At 45.6% G+C, this 20,251-nt stretch overlaps 1 protein-coding gene across 1 annotated transcript in view; it reads right to left on the bottom strand.

Annotated features, from left to right (window-relative positions):
- Nucleotides 1–1,116: 1,116 nt before the first annotated feature.
- Nucleotides 1,117–20,251, bottom strand: part of spab (space blanket) — a 55,111-nt gene continuing 35,976 nt past the window's right edge. Inside the window, exons 2-5 of the mRNA XM_089562414.1 lie at nt 19,254–19,398; nt 13,577–13,738; nt 4,502–4,590; nt 1,117–3,296 (exon numbers count right to left, since the gene is read on the bottom strand). Of these exons, the coding sequence (XP_089418540.1) occupies nt 3,153–3,296; nt 4,502–4,590; nt 13,577–13,738; nt 19,254–19,398 (540 nt within the window). The 3' untranslated portion in view covers nt 1,117–3,152. The remainder of the gene's footprint in view (nt 3,297–4,501; nt 4,591–13,576; nt 13,739–19,253; nt 19,399–20,251) is intronic.

Below are 20,251 nucleotides of genomic sequence, written 5' to 3'. Positions count from 1 at the left end.
CGTGCTAAAGGCCTGTATATAAAGAGCGCTTTTACAGCGGCACATCAGAGATTTTCTCCCGACGGCGCACACTAGATTCCTGGCGCCGAAAAAATTGACAGGGGCTTAACATCGCTGCGAAAGCGTAAACGGTGACGCCAAAAGCGACAGCATAGCAGCGAGATGACGCAAATCTCAAAGCCGTCAACTGTTTCGGGGGTTGTCCAGGGCAAATTTCAGGGCATGACCAGGGCCGAATTTGGAGGTGGCCATCGTGTCGGGCGCAATCGATTATCCTTGGACATCGATTTTGGTCCGAATCGGTCAAGGTCAAATTTCTGGGTACGCCCGGGCCAAATTTTTTTGGAAATGACCCTAGCCGATTAGGGTGTACGCCATTATGTAGAGCACGGTCAATTATGGTTGGGGTTTAATTGTGGTTGAAATCGTCCGAGGCCCTATTACGGGGGTGGCTCGCACCACAACCTTGCCGCGTGGCGTCGACGTCGCTATGGCAACGAGCAATGCACAAACAAGAGTTTTGCTCTGTTGTGAGAATCGCATGAGTGATTTCGCATTATAATGTGCCCTCCGATCTGGGCTCACCAGATACCGAAGCGGGGCTGAGGAGAGCGAATTGCAGATTGACCACTCTTCCGGCTTGACTGCTTGCGTCATGGCCGACGAGCTGATTTGGGCGCGGAATTGTGATTATCGCTTAAATAAACGCCTCATCAAGCATGCAACTTGCTTTTTTTTAGAGAACATGGCCTGATCTAGCATCTAAATGCGTGCTTCCTCCCCGCAGATGCCGAAGAGCACTGCGCCGCTAGTATCTGTGGCTGAGCGGGAATCCCCATGTACGCGACTAGATGCATTCGAGCATGCAAATCTAAGATACTTGTCCGCGCGTACAAAGTTAGTACAGTACTGCCGAAATGAACCCTTTCGTGATTTCGTCGCCGCTCACTTGTTGATCACATTTGCTTTGGTGTCGGGCGTCGCGCAGCCGCGGTGCTCTCTACTGCGCGACGAAGAAAACATCGCGTGCAACAACCTACCCGAGTGGCACGAGGTCCCGTGGCTGTGCGCAGCGGGGAGGACTGAGCCTCACGAGATAGGAAAAGGAGACGAGGGTCTCAAGCGAATAAACTTTATTGTAACACACACTTGACAGCGTCAACCTTAACACAACCACTTGAGCGCACGCCAATGTCAGCCGCTTCATTGGTGTGCGGCAGAGCATCCGCTGCGCTGAGGCGGAACAGAGTATGATTGTCGTGATCGGCCCCCGAGGGGCTTAGAGATTGTACGCCGCAAGGAAAAGTTGTACGTGTTGGGAACGTTACGATGGCAGGAAGATAAGAGGCTGCCTCATCGGCGGTAAAGATTGTCTCCTGAGTAGAGGAACGACGGTTACCGTGGTGCTTTCACCCCTGTGGGGCGAGACGAAGGGTCTTGGCGCTGCGCCGTTAATTTTTGCAGAGTGAGTCAGCTGAAGTGTTCTGCCTCGTCACAGCGGGTTAGATGTTTATTCAGCGCATACGAGAAGACGGCTGATTAAAATCACAACTTTCTTCATTCCAACGCCTCCGTGAAAGGTGAGAAGAAATTAATCGACGCGTGATTTGACAAAAACATGCTCCTCCCACACCTGGCTATTTGTTGCGCATTGTTGCACAACGCCCAAATGCTTTAGTTCATTAAACTTGGCTGTGGTGTTGAGCTATAACTCTGCAGTCCCGAAAAGCAGGAACATTCAACAGTCAGGTGAAAATAATTTTGGTGATCTAGATCACGATGATTGCATAGCCCGAGGTAAGCCGATAGTGGCGTTTTCTCACACAAGTAGGCTCCCGATCGGTGAGGATTGGCATTTTGCCGATCGTTGAAGACGAGCTGCGAGCGAAGCAAGAGTCGAACACGCCGTCCCGTTCTCGCCAAAAGAACACAGGCGCCAAAGTTTCTATGTAGGTGGCAGCTTCAGCACAATGCGTATGGTTGCTTCGCTGCCACCTCTGAATGCCTTCTCAGCTAAAAACGAAACAATACTACAAAGGCCACCTAACCAGCAGATCCGCTAGGCGGCTTAGTTTTGTTTTCGACGGTTTTACATTTCTTCCATGTAGACGATTATATTATACTTAGGTTTACAGGTTTCGACTTGATGGTTGCGTCCGCTTTAAAGAAAGCCATACTCTTCGCGGAAAGCGCAGTGAAGACCTATAGGCGTTGAATATCCGAGATCTCGTCATAATGCTACTGCGGAAAAGATATAACTAAAAAATCGCGGGCCAGTTAAGAACCGCCGACGTAGTAGCAGCTTATGCTACTACTCTGCACGATCGGCAGATCCGCATGAAAGGCTTTGCCCATACGCACCACATTTCTAGAAGTATCGTTGCCATGTTACACGCAGGCAGCACAGACTCCAAAGATAAAAGTTGCAGCTAGCTGTGTTTCCTGAACGGTATGACGAATACACCGCAACACTTACTGTGAGAGGGCTAGGGACACGGCGAGTATAGAAACATGTTTCGCCTTGTTTTCAACCCATCTACAGCGCAGCAGTTTACTGCCTGTGATTGATCATATGCATGACAGGAAAACAAAGGCGCCTATCTAGTTCTTATGTCTTCGCGGGGGCAGGAACTCAAGCTTAATTTTGGTTGCGGAAATGTTCGTAGTTTGTGCTCATTACAGATCGATGTTACCATTTTTTTTTCGCTGCACAGATGACGTGAAATATTTCAGGTCGCCCTCTACCTCGTGCACTTTCTCGAATCGTAGCAGAGGTTAGGCGCGTGCGAGGAAGACGTTTTTGCCATCGTTTTAGGCAAACGTTCATCGCGTGCGCAAAAGAAAAAAAGGTATACAAATGGAGAGTATGCACTAGAAATGAACCAGCCATTACTCCTATATTTAAATACTTTACCCCGCATAGGGGGATTCCCCAATAGACCTTCGACTGAAGAAAGTGCACCTTTCGAGATTGATTTTGAAAAAAAGCAATAAAATGAGTTCGAATGAAACATGCCCCGAAGGTAGCGCTGGGTTTAGCATCAGCAGCTGTGCCAGATGGGAAGGAAACACCCATTGCATCCCCGCGGAGCATGCTTGTACAGCACAGGGTGTCTACATGCTACGGTCATGGCGACGACGACGACGAGGCCTCAGCCCATGCGTGCCTTGAACAGGGGGTTGTGAAAGAAACTCATGCTCTTGTACGGCTTGTAGCTGGGCGAGTAGAAGTCGCTCATGGGTGCCGCCGCCACGCTGCCTATGCAACTCTTGGGGTCCGTGAAGTAGTAGCACACCTGCCGAGAGAGCAGCACACGCTGGGAGTGAGGTGGTATAAGCCCCTGATTTACACTGCAGACAAAGAGCAGCGACCTAGCAGAGCAGCACGTACGCAAGGGACTCATACTCCCACCAAACGGAGAAACCTGAAAAGAAGCTCCTGATCTTGCAGAGAACAATGTGTCCACCTCACTGGCACAGCTCCGAATCGGTTCCTTGCCGTCGGAGCTGCACTTTGTAAAGTCGCGCAATATCTGTTGCTGCTGGACGGTATAACGCCATGGTAAGCGGCGCTTGCCCTTGAATACTTCGCAGAAAAGAACTGTTTCGATACGACAAAACCCTACAGTGGAGCTGCAGTCATTAGCACGTTTGAGGTTCCGTCGTCAGGCCGCGGTGCGAGAGGTAAGCGCATGGAAAGAACCGCTGCTCCGAGTCCTCCAAGCGCTGAATGCCTTAACTCCACTTATTTGAAGCATTCTTTTATGGCTGTTATGAATGCGAGGGTGTGATCACAGCAGTCTTGTTTTCCGACAGCTTTATTCGGGTTTAAATTCAGTGTTCCGTCAGCTCTATAGCCGGCTTCCTCATCGTATGCCATTCTGTCGCTTTGTTACGAAACACAATCAGTTCGCTATCAATATTTACCCCTCTTTTGCTCTCTCAAACAGGTCGAATTTGTGTCATTTCGTTTTCCTAATACGTCCCGGTATGCAATGCATTGCTTAACGCCTGCCGTGCTTCTTTCTTACGGCTTTCCCAGATTCTTGCGAGCTTTCAATTCCGATTCTGTACGCGAATCGGGCAAGCTAAATTTCTGCGTTCTTTTTCTTTAGAGCTGGATATTCTCATTTCACAAATATTGTAGAGTAATAGACATTTGGGAACTAGCGAAAAAGGCGCAGAAAGCGTACAAGGAAGAAGTGACTGAGCACAGCAATCCAGTTTCTATGCGCAGTTCTTTCATCATGTTCTCGTAGCACCAATATACCCTTGTAAAACATTTTTCACTTGTCATGACACGGGCTGATACGAAACCTCGTGCATTGCTCTGAGCAGGGTGCCTGAAAAAGCCCGGTAATGAGGCTTTCCTTGGCCTGCCAACGATACATGTGTTACACTGCAGTGGGCGACAACATGGGCGCAAACCTTATTCACATAGCACCGCACTCTGATGGGGCCGTATTCGACCTCTGGGGGCTCTCCACGCCGCAGCACTGACCTTTCGGGGCGCCATGCGGTGCCTTCGCTGCATCTGGCAACATAGACCCCTGGACGCGTCGCACTCGTCCGAGGACTGGCACTCGTCATCTGCGAGCAGTCAGTGGCAACGAATTGCTGCTGCAAAGCGAGGCCAAAATTCGCTGCGGGAAGAGATACTAGACCGAAAATCAAAACCTGATGCCATGATTACCGACAGTAAAGCTCAATTTACCACTGTTGAAGCCCACATCTCTGAACTTAAAGCTAAGACCCCGAAGTTAATAGATCTTGAAAACGCGCTCCTTACATACCAAGCTTCTGTGGGCATCAGGCTCGCAAGCCCACAGATCTCGAAGACAGAAGCAGGCGCTCTCACCTTATCGTTTATGGCATAACTGAAGAAGCCAACGAATCTGAATCCGATCTTAAGCGCAAAGTCATCACAAAAACCTTTGAGCAAAAACACGGCGTAACATGTGTGTGTCCATTTGTGGCATTCGCAGCCTCTGAAAGGGGACGCCAGCAAAACCAGTTACCATCTTTTTCCAGGATTTCAAAGAAAAAGCATTGCTCTTCAAAAATCGCACCAAACTGTTTAATATTTCTATCCAGAACGATTACTTGCAACCTACTTAAAAAAGACAGAAGATGTTGTGGCACAGTGCAAAATCCGAGAAATTGCGAGGCCGGAAAGTGTTTCTTGTTCATGACAAGTTGCACATCGACAGCACTGTGTTTATCTGGTACGAGACAAAACAAGAAGGACAGATAATTTCAAAACCCGCCCAGGCACCTTCCACATCACCCATTCAGGATAAGCATGATAGGGATCACGTTGTTGGACGAGTCGGTCGTACATACTTTATTTATGAATACTGCGATCTTGTACACAAGATCATAGCAGGTGGGAAACAATGTATTAAGATACAAAAATACAGACGCATACTAACAAAACATAATTGCACACAGACAAATCACAATTGCACATAGAACGAAACAGAATTGCACATAGAAAAATCAGGAAGAAAAATACCGCGGCAAGGTCATAAACAAACAATTATTTCAAATGCTCTTCAAACAAATGCAATGATATCTGCCTGACAACATCATCCGTAAGGTTATTCCAATCAGTAATGGTCCTTGGAAAAAAAGAATATTTAAAACAATTAACCCGAGAATTTAATGGCGTTATGGAAAGAGAATGGCGATTTCTAGTTTGGTACCCCGAAGAATAAGCAAGGATATTAGAGGTGTGAACTTTGAAATTATTATGAATTAATTGAAAGAAAAATTTTAAGCGACATATGCGATTTATGTTAGGAATAGAGGGTAAGCCGCTTTTTTTAGGCGATCTCTGACTGATGCTCGCCCGTAAGTGTTATAATAAACCTTACTGCTTTCTTTTGGATTCTTTCAAGTTTATTTAGGTTTACCTTTGTGTACGGGTCCTAGATAATCACTGCATATTCTAAGATTGGTCTAATAATAGTGTTGTAGGCAAGAAGGCGTGTAGCAGGGGTCGCTAACTTAAGCGAGCGTCGTAAAAAAAAGAGATTTCGGAGAGCTTTAGCTGAGACATAGTCGACATGTTTGGTCCAAGACAGGTTATCAGAAATCCATAGGCCTCCATACTTATATTTTGTAACTTCATGAAGAAAATTATTATTAGCAGTGTAGTGATATAGAAGAGGGTTCTTTTTAAGTGTTATTCTCATACATACGGTTTTTCAAAATTAATTGACATATGCCACTTCTCACACCAAGAAACTATATTTGCAAAATCATTATTCAGCCTTACTTGATCGTCAGTCGAACTAATTTTCTCATACAGCACGCAGTCGTCCGCATACAACTTAATACTTACTGACAGATCATTAACAATATCATTAATAAATATTAAAAACAGTAGGAGGCCAAGGACGGATCCCTGGGAAACGCCAGAGTCGACAGGAACGTGATTGGAGCGGGCTTGATGTATTTCGACAAAAGCATTTGTTGGGCGAGTTCGACAAACTGATGGCGATCAGATAGGTATGATCGTATCCATGTTAATATCTGTTTATTATTTATAACAAAACTGAGCTTATGAAGTAGTTTTTTGTGCGAAACCTTATCAAAAGCTTTTCTAAAGCCCATGAATATAACATCTGGTTGTTTTCCTTCGTTGATTGCTGTTGCAAAATCATGGATCGTCTCGACCAACTGAGTGCATGTTGAATAACCTCGTCTGAACCCATCTTGAACATATGCCAGTACATTACGCTCGTCGAAGAAATTAGTTAGATGCTTATGAATGATATGTTCCAATAATTTGCACGTTGTCGAAGTTAATGAGATAGGGCGATAATTTTCTATGCACGTCCTCTCTCCACTTTTATACAAGGGCTTAATTCTAGCAGTTTTCCAATCACATGGTGAAACACCTTCTTTCAAAGACCGAGTGAATAGGACGCACAAATACTTAGAACACCACTCTGCATACTGTTTAAGAAAGGCATTCGGAATATCATCTGGTCCAGGTGATTTCTTGACATCCAGTTTTAACAACAGATTAAAAACACCCTCTTCAGAAATTAAAACATCAGGCATGGGAGGAAGGGACATACTAAAGGGTGGGAGACGCCCGTCATCTTTTGTGAAGACTTTCTTAAAGGTGTCATTAAATGCTGAGGAAACCTGGACGTTGTCACTTGCATATTGCCCACTTATAATAAACGTATCGGTAGAACGAGAAACTGGTGCAATTGAGCGCCAAAATTTTTCAGGTGAAGTTTTTATGAAAGCCGGAAGTTGCGTATTGAAGCATTTTCTTTATCTTTTACAATGCACTGTTTTAATTTCTCTGAAACTTCATAAATGTTTGCCTCTAAATTGGCTGAGCTTGACTTTTTTATTCTTTTCTTCAGTCGTTCTAGCTTGCGCTGCAATTGCAAAGTTTCTCGCGTAATCCAGGGATTGTGGTTGTCGGACTTCTTGCATATCATTGGTACAAAACGCTGAATGCAGTCACAAACCATGTTTTTGAAAACAAGCCACAGGTCATCCACACTACAAGTGCTGTGCATAAAACTATAATAATGAAGATCTAAAACATCAATGATCGATTCATTCTCAGCACGGGCGAAATTCGGAAAGTGTCGAATATTACCGTTTCCGTCCCATAATATGTCTTCTATTACCAGCATTGCTGCTTGATGATCAGAAATTCGGTCCACTACATTGCATGAAAGTTTTTCTTTGATGTTGCCGCGCACCAAGAATAAATCCAGAATTGATGCAGAGTCTTGTTGGATTCTAGTAGGGTGCTTCACAATTTGTAAGAGATCGAAATGAAACATGATATCAAGCAGTGCATCTCCTTCTGCGCGCGGAGACTGAACAGAAAAAGTGGCCCAGTTTATGTTTGGTAAGTTGAAATCTCCCACCAAAATTAACTTGTCATCTGGTTTCCTGTAGTAATAAAGATATTTCTTAACTTCTTCCAAGACAGCGACAGAGGAACCGGGAGGTCTATAGATAGCTCCAAGGATATATCGGAAATTGTTTGCGTATGCTTTACAAAAGACAGCTTCAACTTTAGCGACATCAGGCAGTTTTAAAATCTGAAATGAGCTTCTGAACAGTATAGCCACTCCGCCACCTCTTCTGTCGCGGTCTTTCCGAAAGACTTTATAGTTTCTAGGCACAAACTCGGAATCAAATATTTCTTCACCTAACCATGTCTCTGTTAGCATAGCTATGTCTGGGTTATGCGATAACAGCATACCTTCAAGATGGGCGACTTTGTTGACAACACTCCGACAATTAATATTAATTATTGTGAATGCCCTCCTATTTTCTGTTTATTTTTTTCTTTCAGAAATTTTGTATCGAGCATTGTTAACCGAGTCCCGAGCAAACACCTCACCATCCACGCACAGCTTGTTAAAAAAAAGCTTGACCTTCGCCCCGTTCAATCTTTCTTCCGCTGAGCTTTCTCACAACTTTTTTCTAATATTTCGAACCGTGAAAGAAAAGTCCTCAGAGATCGAAAATTCTGTTCCCTTGAGCTTACAGCACGCTTTTAAGATAGAATGTTTTTCGCGGTAGTCCAAGAACTTAATGATTACCGGGCGACCATTTTCTCTCCTTCCTCCAAGCCTGTGGCATCTCTCTATGCCTTTAACAGTAACATCTAATTTTTCCTGGAACACCGTCTCGTTTACCTTCGTGATAAGAGATTCAGCAGTTTCATCGCTCTCCTCTTTTATTCCGAACACAATCAAGTTATTCCTCCGGCTCCGCGTCCCCACAATATATATATATGCTTATCCATCCATTGCCTAAGCCCACATGCCAGGAAAGCTTTCTCTTTCTTATACAATTTGATACTAGAATCGCTTACGCATTCATCACCTGACTTATCACCTGACTTCATAGCAATAAACCTTCAGTTGCTAGTTACCACCTGACAGGTGGTAACTAGCAACTGAAGGTTTATTGCTATGAACACAAAAAAATATATACACTCCTAACAACCAGGACCACGCATGGTGTACACCAACAACACTGACAAGATTTCAACTTCAGTCATGGTGGTCAAGATACGATATTTCACAGTCATGAACGAGGAAGGATGGGCTGCTTACGCATGTGTCGTGGTTCTTGTGAATAGGAAATGCTTCACTGATTTCCCTGGTTTCCAAAAACTATGTAGGCCAGACGGGAAGATGCCTGAATTCCCGCTTACGTGAACGCAGCACATGATTGAAAGGGACACCTTTCAAAGTAATGCTAGTAATACTTGTTGGGGGACTAGTTGGCGCATGTTTCCTCCACTCCTGCTGCAGAACCATAATAATTTTTCAACAGCGCATGCTACACAAGGACACAAGACGAGGAAACACACACACGAGCGCTGACTGCAACTTTATTTGAGAAAAGGCGCCAACCTCTACATATATACCCTCAAGGAACCGCCCACTAGGGTAAAACCTAAAATCACTGCACGTGTCATGCCACAAGCAAGAAAAAATATTCAAGAGTTAAGCATACAATGGTGACCAAGACCGCAAAAAATAAGAAAGATTACAAGAAGCAGCGAGAAGAAATTATTTCACTTGCCCTTTTATTTGCGTAACAAACAGTGGGCAGAAATCGTTTTTAAAAGTGGTAAAAGCACAAATCGCGGTAACTAAGCATGATGATGACCGAGGCGAAAAAAAAAACATCTGAAGTGCATGAGGGCCAACAACTAACACGGCTAAAAAAGTGCTGAAAAATGAGATGTAAGAAGTGCTAACACGAAGACTAAAAGAGATAAAACAGAGGTACAAAAAGGAGGGTAAAAGCAAAAGTAAAAACGAAGGAAGAACTACCGGAAAAAACCAGGTCAAAATCACATAAAACCAGACAAGAACGCTATCTCTTTGTTTGACAGAGAAACAGAAGGCGTACTAACGCATTCACTCTTGAGGTTACAAATCTTGGCTGCTTCTATTATCTCGCGAGTCAGCTGGTAGGGGCATTTCTTCAGAATGGTTGTTTTTTTGAACATAGGGGTGCATTGTTCATTAGAACCTAGTTTAAGTTTGCAATTCTTACAGTGCACTGGCAAGTTCCTGAGTGATGAACCAGATAGATCCCTACGATGCTCCATTAATCTTTCATTAATACATCGGCCTGTTTGGCCGATGTACGCCTTCCCACAAGAAAGAGGGATCGAGTAGACTACACCCTCAGCACACGTGACCAAGGGATCTCTGTGCCGCGTGGTACAACCGGAGTTAATTTTTGTCTTTGATTCTCCGGCACAGTCTGGAAAGGCGCTGGGGGGCCGTGAAAACGACATCAACACCTGCCTTTTTTCCTATTTTTTTAAGGTTATGCGAATGAACAATGCACAATGCACCCCTATGTTCAAAAAAACAACCATTCTGAAGAAATTCCCCTACCAGCTGACTCGCGAGATAATAGAAGCAGCCAAGATTTGTAACCTCAAGAGTGAATGCGTTAGTACGCCTTCTGTTTCTCTGTCAAACAAAGAGATAGCGTTCTTGTCTGGTTTTATGTGATTTTGACCTGGTTTTTTCCGGTAGTTCTTCCTTCGTTTTTACTTTTGCTTTTACCCTCCTTTTTGTACCTCTGTTTTATCTCTTTTAGTCTTCGTGTTAGCACTTTTTACATCTCATTTTTCAGCACTTTTTTAGCCGTGTTAGTTGTTGGCCCTCATGCACTTCAGATGTTTTTTTTTTTCGCCTCGGTCATCATCATGCTTAGTTACCGCGATTTGTGCTTTTACCACTTTTAAAAACGATTTCTGCCCACTGTTTGTTACGCAAAAAAAAGGGCAAGTGAAATAATTTCTTCTCGCTGCTTCTTGTAATCTTTCTTATTTTTTGCGGTCTTGGTCACCATTGTATTGTATGCTTAACTCTTGAATATTTTTTCTTGCTTGTGGCTTGACACGTGCAGTGATTTTAGGTTTTACCCTAGTGGGCGGTTCCTTGAGGGTATATATGTAGAGGTTGGCGCCTTTTCTCAAATAAAGTTGCAGTTCAGCGCTCGTGTGTGCGTTTCCTCGTCTTGTGTCCTTGTGTAGCATGTGCTGTTGAAAAATTATTATGAATAACCAACTAGCCCGTGAGCACAGCCTATTGCAGAACCATGTTCTCCACTTTGTAACGACACCAATGCCTTGTACAATCACAAAGATAGACAAACCAGGGAGATCAGTCAAGCATTTCAGATTCACAAAAACCGCGACACATGCGTAAGCACCCCAGCTGTCCTCGTTCATGAAATGAACTATTGTATCTTGACCATCATGACTAAAGTTAACATTTCATCAGTGTTGTTGGTGTAGATCGTGGGTGCTTCTGGTGGTTTGTAGAGTATACAGTTTTTTCGTGCTCCTTGCAATAAACTTTCAGTTGCTAGTCAGCGCCTGTCCCGTCTTCCCTAGTCCCTGTTGGTGCGCCGTTTGCTTGAAGTTAAAATTTCATATTCTAGAGTTATACTAATAGAGTGTGTGGAAAGTGCTAAATTAAATAGCTGTTTTAAACTGTAGTATGATTTCCCCTCGTTTGTTCACCCGAAATAGACAAACTTCTGTCATTACCGAGAACAAAACCTGATATTCGCTGGTATACCAGGTATTAATGAATACCAAGATGTCGAACTGCACATTCAGAAAATCGAGACATACGGCCAGTTCATCAGGTTTGCTACGTAAGCTTCAGTAAAATCTTCATTCCCATGCATAGTCGCGGATAGGATAATATGGAGAGCATTTTTCGACGGTAAATAATTTCTGACCCGTTACTTAGAGAAGTAAACGGTGTTTTGACACTCCTGGAAGTGAACACTACTCCTACACCTGCACATAAAAGTAGAAACGTTCTCGGCACCTCAGTACAGCGCCAAACCAGCGCAGCTAGGCCTAACGGCCTTTCATGTTTTGTTGGGCGGCCACTCGGTCATTCTCTTTCTTTCTTACATCACGGCCGGTGCCAACGTGAAAGTTTTTTTAATGTTGAAAGCTGTGCGCCACGTGGTAGCAGCCAAAGGAACTAGAAACACTTGTACCGAATTCCTAGTAATGATAATTCTATTTCCTTCACGCATTCCCTGTGAGAGTTGGAAGGCCAAAGCGTGATCCATATTTCTGTTTACGGATGTACAACGCATGGGGACACACGAGCAATCCTGTGATCATGCGGGCTGATGTCATCTCCTAGGTTCGGCACGAGGCGCCCGAAGGCGACTTACAGACGTCGGTGGAATCGCGCACTGCATTCTTCCTTGGCGTCCCCGCTCTCAGTGATGAATGCCGTTTGAAAACTTGATGAAATGAGTCGTGAAGGGTCAGAAAGAAGAGAAAATAAATGGCCTGGCTTAGCTTATGGTTAAGCCTAGGATGCGAAGCATACCGCCGGCGGAGGCTGCGCGTCCGCAAGCGAGCGCGCGAGTTGAGCCCCAGCTTTCACAGCTGTTGTGACGTCATATCACGTGGTGCGCCGATGTAGGTCAAGTGGTAGCTACGCGGCCGCGCGCGGCGCAGCAAGGAAGAGCTTGGTTGTGCGGCTAGTATGCTTCGCATAATGTTAGGCTGTCGTGATGCTGCACTTTACGGTCATGGTACGACTTGGCAGAAACAACGACGCATCGTGATATGCAGGTAACGAGAACCAACACGGATGGGGAAGTAAAAAGCAATTTCTATGAAATCCATTTTGACGCAGACAACAGCAGTTAGAGGAGTGGAACAAAGACGAGAGGAGGATGAACGCAGGGAACCCAGCACGTGGGAAAAAAAATGTGCTCGGTTCGGAGCGATTATGCGATCATTGTCATGCTTGAGCTGAATATTTAAATATGCCACCTTTCCGTGTAATAAACAGTTGGTAGTGTGCGCTTGTGGTGTCCCTTTCTAGTGTCCTTGTTGCGCCAGCGTTCATTTCATCTGCAAGGATGTGAATTGTGTCCTGCCTTGTCTTCGCGCTATGGAACTTCATGCGAATTACCCGAATAATCTAAGTTTATCTTTTACTGAGTGGAATTAGGCGAAACCATTGGAGTGTGCCTACGTGGCCGCCTAATGAAGCCACGTGCAGGCGCAGCGACGCCACCTAGCGAGAGTGGACAGAGCTATGTCGAAAGCAAGCGCGCACATTTTCCCAGAGATTCTGGCGCATCTAATGCGGCACTCCAAGGCGAAATGTGCATAATGCCACAAATATAAAAGTATTAAATATTATCAGCGAGCGAAAAAGTCAGCCAGCGTGTAAATGCATCAAGCGTAAACCACAAAACGATTACTGAGTCAAATAAGCGTGAGAAAGTAAAGCCAAGTTAAGCGACGCAATTTTTAGAAAATGATGCATGCCTAAAAGGAATGGCAGTTAATGTATAAGTAGAAACTGAAAAGCATCAAAATGATTCTGTTTGCAGAGTTGATCGTATCAGACCACATGCTCGTGCGTTTAATTTGCGCTGTTAAAAAAAAAAAAAAAGGCCCGCCGTACAACAGCACACACCCGCGGGGCTAGCTTTTCGCGCCTTTTGCCTCCTCGATGCCTGTGGCACCGCTTCGGAGAGAAAGAGGACCACTCACTGAACTGCTTCTTGCGCATTTCCCGGTTCCGCTGCTGACAGACCCGGCGGGCACCTCCGGCGGTGGGCCTCGGCTGCAGGCAGCTCAGGCCGCGCTCGCAGTCGGTGTCTTGCTGGCATGTCTCGCCCTCGCGCTGGCCGTACACCGGCAGGCAGGTGCCCACTGCGTTGATCAAGGCGGGGGACGACGTCACGCGGCTTCCTTTCAGGCATGGCGCGAAAAGGCAGCTTCTCCTGTTTTCGACTTAGCGGCGGGAGCCGCTTCCTTACTCAGGACGCTGTCATGGAGCCGCCACATGCTGCCCTAGTCGCGTTACCACGTGACAGTTACGTTAGACCTGGCTGTGTCAGCCAGGACAGCAGCTTGGGTCATGTTGGTTATTCATTTGTGACGGAACAGCGCAAAACACCGGGAGAAGAGACAAGCGCTGACTTACAACTGATTTTTATTTCCAAGAAACACTGCTTCTTATACCTTCTTCACACCATCAAAACACATGCGTCACCACCATATCGTTCAAGCGTCCTAAAATATGACAACCTAAGACAAGTGATATCGGCTGTTGATTTTGACAACGAACTTTGTGAGCTATTTTAGATTGTATATGTGCTACACTGTTGTGTGAATGTGTTTTTCTGCCCTCCCTGCCTGGACCCAAATGAGGGTCTGCAGTATTGTGAAAATAAAATAAAACTAAAAAATAATCACAGAGATTTATAATCACAATTTTAACATGTCGAATTCTTTCTTTGTTAAAGCAACAGACTGCGTGCTGACACAATCGTCGCGCAGGCTCGCTATCGAAGCTGCCTTCATTATTTCGCGGACTAACTGGTCTTTGTGATTAGCCGAGGCTCTACATTTTTGGAAATCAGGTGCACAATTTGTTGAAGGGCAATCTCTGCAATGAATTCCCAAGTTTCTGCAAGCTTGCTCGAAATTAGTTTTGTGCTCTAGTAGCCTTTCGTTCATGCAACTGCCAGTCTGCCCTATGTATTGTTTACCACATGTCACTGGCAACGAATAAACAAGGCCTTCGGTACACTCCACAAAGGGGGTTCGATGCTTTATCGTGCATCCCTGCTTCTTTTTGGTCCTGTCGGAATTGACTCGCCCGCACGGTCTTTTCAGTTTATTAGGAGCAGTCATCACTACATTCACGCCAGCTTTTCGACTAATGCTTTCCAGGCGATGGGAAACGTTGTGAATGTACGGTATTGCTACCACCGGCCTCCTTTCTTTCTGTTTCTTTGCCTCATCTTGCTGCTCGGGCCTAGTCTGCATCAGGTGGTTTTTCAACTGCTTGGCAACATACACCAACATTTGCGAGGGGTAACTCCCGCTGTAACTCGAGCTACAGCGCTTGTCTCCTGTCCAGGTGTTTTGCGCTGTTCCGTCACAAATGTGTAGTATATGGGAGGATTGCCGCAGGAATTTCGTCATTCTCTCTGAATATGGAGCACGGTACTACACCGTGGGACAAGGGTGCTTTGCGCCGCGGTCACTTTTTGTTTTGCGTTTTTCTTCGGAAACTGCACTTTATGTGCAAAGTAGAACGGACGCAGCCTATAATTTCAAACGTGTTAACCTCGTGACAGCAGCCACAAGCACTGGGTTATGAGTGATCGCATCAAGAAAAGAAAGTCCTATGTCACCAGCACTGCATCAACACGACTTCCACGTATCACAAAGAAACTACATACACTCTTGATATCCTGCGGCTATTACTAAAAAAAGTGACGCTTTTACAGCGAGAAACAGATGCTGCACGACAGGGGTAACAGAGGCGCTACAAGCGCTGCACTCAGCTGAAATTTGTTTCAGAAAAAGAGATACGACATTAGAGGTGGGGCACATCTAATTTCGCAGCAACCGGCAGCAGCGAGGCAGCAGTGAGAGCCCAGCGCGCAACCAGAGTCGCGAAAAAGCAACCTAACACTTCCGGCTACCGCATATCTTGGGTTCGACTGCGGTTCCGCACCGGACATCCTCCCTGGAGCAGGATGGAAAGAAAATGGTGAAACATACTTCAGTAACAATATTTTATCAAGGTGAAGGCCGTATTCAGTTTCCTCGGCTGTGGTGTGTTGGTTTAGTTAGATTTTGTGGACTGTACTGTATAATGCGCAGTAATGCAACTTACCTTTACGAATGTTTTTTTTTTATTGGACTTTCGCCAGTATGTTGCACTTTTCTATACGCACAAAAGCTGTGTCTTTAATTCCATGTATTTCTGTTTCTGAATCCCACAGTTGCCTCCAGCTAGCGGTTCAGACATCATCGTTATCATCAGCCTGATTACAGCCACTGCAGAGCAAAGGCCTCTCCCATGTCTGTCCAATTAACCGTGTCGTTTGCAAGTTGCAGACCACCCTATCCTGCAAATTCCCTAATCTCATCCGCTCACCTAACTTTCTGCAGCCCCTTGCTACGCTTGCCCTTTCTTAGAATGCACTCCTTTACCCTTAAGGACCAGCGGTTATCTCGCTTTCGCTTAACATGCCCTGCCCAAGCCCTTTCTTTCCTCTTGATTTCGACTAGGATGTCATTAACCCGCGTTTGTTCCATCTTCCATTCTGCGCGCTTTTGTGCTCTTAACGTTACATCTATGATTTTTCTTTCCATAGCTCGTTGCGTTGTCCTTAACTTAAGCTGAATCCTCTTTGTTAGCCTCCTCGTTTCTGCCCCATAGGCGAGTACCGGTGAGATACAACTGTTGTATACTTTTCTCTTGAGGCATATTGGTAAAGTGCCATTCATTATCTGAGAGAACCTGCCATTAGCGCTCCATCCTATTCTTAATCTTCTGGTGATTCCCCTTTCATGAATCCGGACGAAGGGTCACTACCTGCCCTAAGTAGGCATATTCCCTTACTGCCTCCAGCAACTCGCTACCAATTGCGAGCTCGTCTTCCCTTGCTGGGCTGTTGAGCATTACTTTTGTTTTCTGCATGCTCGTTTTTAGACCCACCCTTCTGCTGTGCCTGCCTAACTTATTGACCATGCTTTGCAGTTCATGTCCTGAGTGACGTAGCAAGGCAATTTCATGAGCGAATCTAAGATTACTTAGATATTGTCCATTTCGTCTTATCCCCAATTGTTCCCAATTCAAGCCTCGGAATACCACCTGTAGACAGGCTGTGAATAGCGCTTCTCTGCCTGACATCCTTCCTTATTGGAATTTTATCGCTGACTTTATGCAGGACTATGGTAGCAGTGCAGTTCTTCTAGGGATTTCCAGTATTTTCACATAACACTCTTCTACACCCTGATTGCGCAATTCCTGCATTACATTACAGTGTTTGGTAAATGTTAAAGATAAAGAGGCACCGACTAAAAAGGTGTAGTGAATATGACAAACGTTGGTAAATGATATGATGTAGCAGAAGTAAAGTGATACAGCAAAGTGATATATTGTATAGCAGAAGTAAAGTGAAAATGAAAGCAGCAGCAAGAGAGATGCTTTCCTCGGACATGAACAGAGTGATAGGTTCAGCAAGAACGACGTGCTGCGTGTGATGTTTGTCGATGTGTGCGGTTTGAGCAATGAAATGCATAAAGGCATTAGGACGGATATTAGCTTCATCTTCCCATTTTCCATTTTCTGTTCTTGTTTTCGCAGCCCGCCGAGGGTATTTGTAGCTCGAATACAGGCGAGTCTGCGTTCTTCCTGGCAGGCACAAGGAGAAGGAATAATAAAACTCTATACTTCTAACAGTGCTTGTGTTTGTGCATTACCACAGCCAAGAAAAAATATCATAGGGGTTTAACGCGGTTAAACCAAGTTGATGTGCGAAAGCAGGTGTTCATTCTTCAGTTGGAGAGGAGACTTAAGCTTCGCCTTAAGGATTATGACGCGATAGCTGTAGTGCGTTAATATCCATAAATGCAAAATTGCTCATTCTCTACTTAACATTCATAGATGCGGAGAGTACTCATATACCACTACCATCCCAGTGGGCAGCGGTTAAATGATGCACCACTGCACTGGCCGGTGGCTGTATCTATCACAGCCAACGGTAGAGAATGTGCCACCCTTGTTGGCCAATTAGTTTTTAAAAGCAGGCGGGTCCACGGACCACGCGACGAGCGGTTAGACCTGGCGTAGTATTGCTTTCGCAATAAAATTCGGCAGAGAAACCGCAGTATCCTAACGTGTCGGAAAACATGTCATGGACGCATGACGCAGACGCTGGGTTGCGGTTTGAGAATTTAGTATTTTAGAGGATCAGTTTCTTTTTTTAATGTATGACACAACAAACACGCACACGCGCCTATGAAACCACTCGGAAAGGTGTGCGACGAACGGTTGCGTCACAATTTTAATACGAAGACTGTTTTTTGAGGAAGAGAATTTGCGCAGATAACTGCTTCGCATCTCGGCGGACACCTCAACCACGCCTTAAGGGTGAAGCGTCTGGGAAGGCATACAACTGAAGGTGTATACGTCATCGGTTCGGATCCCTGTGGCAAGCTAGCTCCGACTTGACCAGCGCATGGAAGCTACATGCATCGAAAAATCGTATGACTCCTGCCGGAAACGGTTACGTCACAGTATTGGTACAAATGTCACTGCATTAATGGCATCACACGGAGGTCAGCCAGTGAGGCTATGTATAGACGAACGGTATGTGCTGCTGTATGTAGTGCGGGTGCTGCGCTTGCTGTGTGCATCATACGGCCGATTGATGACGTCACCCTTTTTTCTTGCCATCGCTGGGATTAGCGTACCGTCCGTGAGTACATACATTCGCGCACACACGCGCCGCCGGCTTTTCTCGTAATTGGGCCAGTAATAATTTGATCTTTCGCAAGATCCACACAGCGCGGCTGCGACCACTATAGAACGCTTCTTTTGGGATGCCTGGGAAGACCAAAGATGGATACAAGAGGGCAAAATATGCTCACTTGCTCCACCCTCTAATTGACACCCTAGAAGCTATTCAAAACCGTGCAGCCCGCTTTATTTCACCCGACTATCACATCCACTCTAGCCTTACAAATATAAAATTATCTTTCGACATCGAGCCTCTAGTGCACAGGCGGTAAATTGCCCGTTTGTCATTGTTCCACAAACTTTACCATTGTTTTCCATCACTTCGGGACTCCATTTTGCTTCCGCCCCTCAGAACTTCGCGCCGTCTCTTCAACTCCATGAGCATTCTACGAGTGCACGGCTCCACTAACGCATTTAACAAGTCTTTTCTACCTGTTGCCATCGAAGAATGGAATTCATTAAGCGTGTTCCGCCAATTGCTGCTGTCGCACTTTACAACCTGATGTAGATTATTCTTCTCTTTGTGTTTAACTACCGTTTCATATATGTTTGGCCACTCTCTGTGATGGGTTCATGTACATTTTTTCTTCCTATCTTGCCAATATATGTATATGGCACCCATTGTGACCTGTTGTGTTATTGTGATGTAACCCCCCTTATGTGATGCCCCACCACCCAGGGGTCTTTAAGGGTCTATTAATGATGACGATGATGATGCGTAGGCGGCGCGGCGCTTCTGCGGGCTCACGCCGTCCAATCGGACGTTACTGAGCTAGCTGCTTGATGTGACAGTGTTCGAGCGCCTTTTCACGCGTTGCTCCTCAGCTCTGCAGCCGAGCTCGCGCAGTCTCTCTTCTTGCCACAGTTTGCTAAGCCCAGAAATGAGCGCAAAGTGCTCACGTTTGGAGCCGTCCACGTCGACGCACACGGAGCCGCGACAGCACTGGTCGCTGGCCAAGCACTTGCGGCCGAAGCAGCCGAGCTCGTCCTCTTCCGACAGCCCCGTATCCAGCACTACCTCGCCGCCGCCTTTCTTCTGCTCGGACTGCGTAGAAACAAAGCATCATCTGGACTGCTGCTCTGCGCGCGCCACTATGATAGGTTGGCGGTGCGCAGATTACAATACACATTCATCTCTCGTTATTTTTCTCAATCTTATCACTTCACGCAGTCCCTTGGCATCTACAGTGCTCGCGTACTCCCACGGCACACTGCTGCAGTGGTGCATCTCGCACTGCAGCTTGGCGCGTATCGTGCGCTCGCTCTGCTGGTCATACGGGGGAAGCGATTTATTTATCTCGCAGCGCATGTCGATGGGAGACGGAATGGGAACGGAAACAAGGAAACCCATCCAGAAGCTGCTATACGGAGCTTGAAGGCCCCGTTGTGCCCACAGTTACAAAACAGCCACTACAGGGCAACAACACAACATAAGGTGCACACACACTTTAATCAACAGGAGCAAGCTCACAAACATACGACATGTAATTAAGGTGTCAAAGCTGATTTCATTGTTCGAACATTAAGAGACGAAATAAAAAATTCGTTGAGAGCATTTTCAAGTAAAACATGATTATCCCCGAGGACATCGTGAATTATTTCAAAATTGCAGGATACTGGTTTAATTTAGTAATTTCTACTAAAAAATGGTACAGACCAAAAATTGCGAACGTGTTTAACAGAGAAATTTTTCGTTGGTTTACGGCAGCAGTGGCCTAGTTTTGTGAGTGCGATGACTCCACATACTGCGCAGGTCCACACGGGACCATTTGGAACAAACGGTACTGTCGTGTCCGGTCGCTGTGTTGAATGCAGCGAAAGACGCACACGGTACTTTAAGACTTCGTTTATTTAAAGCCGATGAGGGTGCGACCAGCGTCGACCGAGGCAGGAGCCGA

This window comes from Amblyomma mixtum, chromosome 10 (genome assembly GCF_055824585.1).
Source record: "Amblyomma mixtum isolate Tamu chromosome 10, ASM5582458v1, whole genome shotgun sequence".
Taxonomy (NCBI): Eukaryota; Metazoa; Arthropoda; class Arachnida; order Ixodida; family Ixodidae; genus Amblyomma; species Amblyomma mixtum.
The sequence above is the reverse complement of the archived record's forward strand: the minus strand, read 5'-3'. Positions and strand labels throughout refer to the sequence as shown.